This window comes from Botrytis byssoidea (assembly GCF_014898295.1).
Source record: "Botrytis byssoidea strain MUCL 94 chromosome Unknown BBYS_007, whole genome shotgun sequence".
Taxonomy (NCBI): domain Eukaryota; kingdom Fungi; phylum Ascomycota; class Leotiomycetes; order Helotiales; family Sclerotiniaceae; genus Botrytis; species Botrytis byssoidea.
In genome coordinates, this window is record NW_024065848.1 from 1259762 (window position 1) to 1265405 (window position 5644).

General features: G+C 41.8%; 1 protein-coding gene across 1 annotated transcript; it reads left to right on the plus strand.

The window, feature by feature from the left end:
• Window positions 1-1953: 1953 nt before the first annotated feature.
• On the plus strand, window positions 1954-3382 carry EAE97_004442 (uncharacterized protein; the record flags this gene model as incomplete). Its single annotated transcript, XM_038874954.1, has 6 exons — window positions 1954-1991; window positions 2044-2067; window positions 2174-2420; window positions 2489-2638; window positions 2745-3167; window positions 3269-3382. The coding sequence occupies 6 exons, from the start codon at window positions 1954-1956 to the stop codon at window positions 3380-3382; spliced, it is 996 nt and encodes a 331-aa protein (XP_038734398.1).
• Between the last annotated feature and the right edge of the window lie 2262 nt (window positions 3383-5644).

Consider the following 5644-nt stretch of genomic DNA (forward strand, 5'->3'; position numbering starts at 1 on the left):
TAATATTTCGTACCGCTTTTTCTCTGCTAGGTCATTGATGAAAGATTCTGCATTCAAAATGAAAGCTGACTCTTCATCGGTCTCGTTCGGCCTCATTCAAAAAGAAACCATTTGGTGTAATGAATAGGATCTGATGCAAGAGTCAGCACTAGAACCAACCGAGTATTTTGAACTCTCAAGATCTGTAATCCTTCTGCAATCGCAGAGGATCAAAGTATAGGTCGAACAAGGACATTGCCCCTGACTATGAGATGATGAAATTTGATGATGACTCTTCAACAAGTGACGAATGACTGCACACGGTTTGAAAGTAGGTCGATATATGGAGGAAGAAGTTTGATGTGTAGAGAAGACAGTATTCTTCAGCCATGGGCACCCAGCACTGGCTGTGTCTGCCAATCTGTACCATGAAGCCAAGGATGAATTGCTAGTAGCGATAGCTGGCAATCAAGTGACTGCAAGACCTTCAAATATCATGTTATCAGTGAGTGGGAGGTTTCTGGCATCATCGATGTTCTTCGCAAGGAACTGCGCATTTGTAACTTGCGAAATCGAGCTCTGGTATATGATAACATTTCTACTTGTCTGTCGTATTTTGCAATCTGGTTGTACCCAGGTACCTACCTAGAGTGGCGCTTTCATGGTGACAATTTGAATACATGTCAAAATTTCGGAGACCGTTCCATTATTGTAAGATCATAATGAGATGAAACATATTCCCATCATGCCTCCATTTGCGAGTCGTGTGTATGTTGATAGTCATCACATCATTTGTGCGGAACCAAATTCAAGCATTCGATCTATCACGCAAGTACTGCGAATCCAAATTAGAAAGACTACAAGAAAAAAGGTAGAATATGAAAGGACGTGTATGAACTATGGCGCGCAGAATTCAAAACTCTGACAGCAAGATCTCAACCTAAATGAAGCTCCAGGTTAGATTTGATGCAGGTTCCCGTTGGCGCATGAACCAAATCATGAGTACTTGGGTGCCTAGCAGATGTGAACAAACAAACAAATAAACGAGCGAGCAAACGAAACCGTGGTGTTTGAAGAGATGAAATTCAAATATCAGACGGGTGTTCATTGAAGGAAGGTGCAATACCTACCCAGAGTTACCTTGGTGCTTTCAGTTTAGGCTTGGAAATTCATTTGAGAGAGAGAGAAAGAGAGAGAGAGAGAGAGAGAGAGAGAGAGAGAGAGAGAGAGAGAGAGAGAGGTAACTTGATATTCCTCCTCCTCATAATTTCTAAACTACCTCCCCCTCTTTCCATATTCACTCATTTGATACAGATAGATCGGATGCCTGCACACCAACCAGCTACAAAAGAGTTCCTATCGTCTCTCAACCTTCTTTCAAAAACAACTCCATTTCTCTCACCACTAAACTCCTTCTCTTTCTACTGATATTACTTCAAAACATAAATTCAAAATCAACCTCTGATACGTTGGATAATCTTCAACTTGATAAAGATTAAAATTCGAGTTGTGCGCCATATTTGCAGATTCTTAACCGATCTTTCAAGGCAGCCTTCGTTCAGCATCGTTTCATCCCACTTCACAATTCACAACGGGACGTATTACGCCCATACAGCAATATTTCTACGATAACAAGTGAGTAGCTATATTCAAGCATTCATCTATCTTATATTCATCTCGAGCTTTGAGAGCATCCAAATCATTCCACAGACTCTTTTGCTCTTTATACAAACAGACTGATTGTCTTGTTCGAGTCCTAATTCACAACTTTTCCCATAGTTCACCTTTTCTGGAGATTAAATCAGAAAGTAAACTGACTAAGTTCACAAATTACAATATCAAATCTCAGACCCTATGCAGATTTTCTAATTTATTATTAGGGCCCATAATATTGTCAAGCTTAGCCTAAACTTCGATTATCTTCCACGATTATCAGCACGCTCCGTGACATCTATTCGTCAATTTCTACTCAAGATGTCATTCCGCAACAACCGTTATACTCCTGCTGCTGAGTGTGTATTCCAATAAATCTTGCTGTGTGTTCGAGCTAATCGGAAATTGTAGGCGCGCAGGCGTTATTCCAGCTAAGTAAGTCAAACGATACTCATCATGCACGTCAAATACGCACGCGTCGACAGATGATTCTTCTCTTCATGCTATCTTTCGTGGAGCTCGCTGACACAACTGTCTACAGCTTCAAATTCAAATGCCGCCATTGCAATATTCTCAAGACCAAGGATTGCTTCTCAAAGAAAGAGATTTCTTCGTACGCAAATCAATACGCTCAACATCCGGGCATGACACTCGACCCTGTAAAATCACTTCTACGATGCATTGGCTGCAAGGGCGGACAAGTCTCTGAGCGCCAGTGCGAGGGGCCATGCTCTAAGTGGAAATCTTTGGACCAGTTTAGCAAGTCTCAGAGATCTAGGGGCAACGGGGTGAATATGCAAAATTTCCACAAGTGGCTTCTACTACATGCGTGTAATGACTAACGTGTTGTTTATAGTGGTGCATGGAATGTGTTCAATGGAAGGAAGGACACCATCCCGAAGTCATTACGACACCTGCTCCTGGCACTGAGCTAGAGCAGCTTGATACAACCGGTGATGCGCCCGAGCCCACAACAGGTTCTTCTTATGCTGCGAGCATGACGAGTGTAAGTATCTCCAGCCTCAATTTTATTGTACCAGATGAATACATCGATCCCGAGGGTGGCATTCGAGCCCTAAGTGATTTATGGCATACTGATCAACGTTTTACAGCTGTCCCTTGGCAACACTTCAAACGGTTCCCAGCTGCCACCACATCTGCGAGTAGCTGCTGGCAGTCAAATTGAGAATCGCTCGCAATCATCTATGAGTAATGCCTATGAAGGTGCTCGTACAGCAGATCTTCAATCTAGTTCAGATGGATGGTCTACTCGCGACTCAAGACGTCGTGCAGGTCCTGCCATACAATACAACGCATATGATGCCAATGGAGTACGCCATCATCAAGAAAAGGCAATGACCTTGACTTCTCGAGCTACTTCGGCTGTTGGTGCATCCAGCGTAACTTCTGTTGCCAGCGGTCCCGCTCTTGCTGCTCGTCCAGTCACTCAAAGTCCAGCCGCCACTGCTTCTCGCTCTTCACCTGTCACAGCTCCTCGTGTGGTTGTTAACCCATCCACTGGTTGGGCTAAGCCTGTAAGTCTCTTAACATGAATGTTTGGTTTCACTCTTTCGGCTCTATCACTTTTTCTTTTTTGCAATGTTATCAGATATTCTAATAAAACTTTTACTTTCAGATCGGCACTCGTACTGCACAACCAGCCAATCCAGGTACTGTCACTGCATGGGCTCCAGAGTCGAATGAGGGTTACCGCAGATCGGCCTACGACTCCAGCGATGATGAAATGTGAATGAAATGACTATTGGAAGGTTCGAAGCCTGCGCATCTCCTCGGTTGCTCCCCCGGGCACCATGTTTTCTTGCGGAGGATAGAACACTTGCCACGACTTTATGATTTTTTTATTAAATTGAGGCTTCTTAATTGAGTGAGCGAATTTCTATCAAAAAACTGATTTTCTTTTCCACAGATACATACTAGCTTCGCCATATCCTCCCCGAACACTCTTAACGTTGTCGTTGCTCTCGGGCTCCGTACACAACATGTGGTGGTTTCATGGCTTTGGCTTTGGCTTCGACTAGAGATTCTGGCAAGCGAGCTTTATTATTGGCAATACGTTGCTTTAGTTAGTTAATACAAGTGGGTTGTTTACAAATGAAGTGTTATATGCTGTTGTATGCTCTGTTCGTTACAGAAGTTCTCTCAGGCCTCGGTGTTTCCTTAGTTCATATTCAATGAGCCCTCTTGATATAAGTTTTCAATGGGATGATTTCTCAAGGATGAGACAATAGCTATCCTAGGTTTCATCCTTAGGATGTATAACGATAGGTAACACAAAGTTGCCACCTAATCTTCGATCTTCCATGGGAACATTCCTATACTATCAGAATTGGCTGACTAGTTTTCATGGAGGGAGTCTAATTTAAAGACTTAGAAGTTAGGTTGTTAGGTAGGTAGACGATAGAGTGGTTGTAGTATTTCATCATGGGAAGCTTGGGGAATACCGAGATGGAGAGGAGATTATACGTTTAGATGTGTTTGGATATGTTTGTATCTGTGGTGGGTGGATGTTGATTTGTATACATTTCATTTGTCTGGAAGGTTGTGGTTTTGTTTGTATTATGTTAGTTTTTGGAGGGGTGATGATGCGTTGGGTTGGGGGATTGGGGAAAGAGGGGAAGAGGGGAGGGTGCATTAGGATTGGAGTATGAGTGAGTAACTATGGGATGTGTTGGTGTGAATGAAATGGGATGGGATGGGATGAGAGAGAGATATACAATGGGAATTGGGAATTGGGGATTGAGATACTTTGAGTTGTGGGAGTGCGGATGGGTCGGGTGTGTGAAGTGTAGAATGAGAATGAGAGTGGGGATGAGAGCGAGGATGAGGGTGAGGATGAGAGTGAGATAGGATAAGATGGGATGAAATAAGAGTTGGAAGGTTGTGGTTGTTTTTATGTGTATATGACCTCGGGAATGTTTGGATGTAGGAATTGGGTGGTGGCTGTAGATGTTGAATGTGAGATGTGAGATTTGGTATAAAAGGTTAGATGAGTAGATAGAATGTTTACATATTTTATTAGTTTTTTTTGTTGATATTGCGATTGAATTGATATGATATGAAAGGTTAGATGATATAATGTAAGATGGAACAGGAGAGTTTTCGTGGTGATTTGGTTTTTAGGTTACTCATATTATGTATGTATGTATGTATGTATGTATGTATGTATGTATGTATGGGGAATGTGATGATTGTGGGTTAATGTAGTGTGAGTGTAAGTGGGTGGGATGGATTTGTTATGTTAGTATGTGATGAAGGATAGAGGATGAGGTCGTTGGATGTGGATGGACGAATTGGAGGGAAATTGGGTTATGGGAGGGTATGTTATGGTATGTTGATGATGATTATTGTATTGTATTGTATTGTATTGTATTGTATTGTATTGTACTGGTAGGTAGCCTTCTGAATGAAATCAATGGTTTGAATTGAATGAATTAAATGAATTGAAACAGAGTGAAACGTGGCGCGGGGAAGATATTCATGTGTGTTGTATTATTATGGTTGTGGTATTGGTGTGCTACATTATGCTACGCCCTGTTTTGATGGGATTTTGGTGGGGGAGCGAGGGGAAGGAAGAGGTGTGGATGGGATGAGAGAGTGTGTGAGAATTGGAGATCGAATATCTATCGTAGAATTTGATTTAAAAAGATTAATTGAGAATTGAAATTGAATTGATTGTGGGTTGATAAAGTTGGATACTACGTAGATAGATAGATAGATACATACTAATTAGACAGCTAAAAAGCCCTATGAAAGCCCTATGAATAATTTACTTCCTTTACTCGAGTACCCCTACTTTAATTCTCGTTTAAGATTGTTACAGTAGTGCTGTGTTGATGTGTATGTATGTATGTATGTATGTATGTATGTATGTACCTAGTACGTACTATGTACAGAGCTCTGTAGTATGATGTACTAGAGATGGAGAAATGGACCAGTGAGCCAGTCTAATTGTTAGTTCAGGGACGATGGTCATTATTAGTGGGTGTAAACG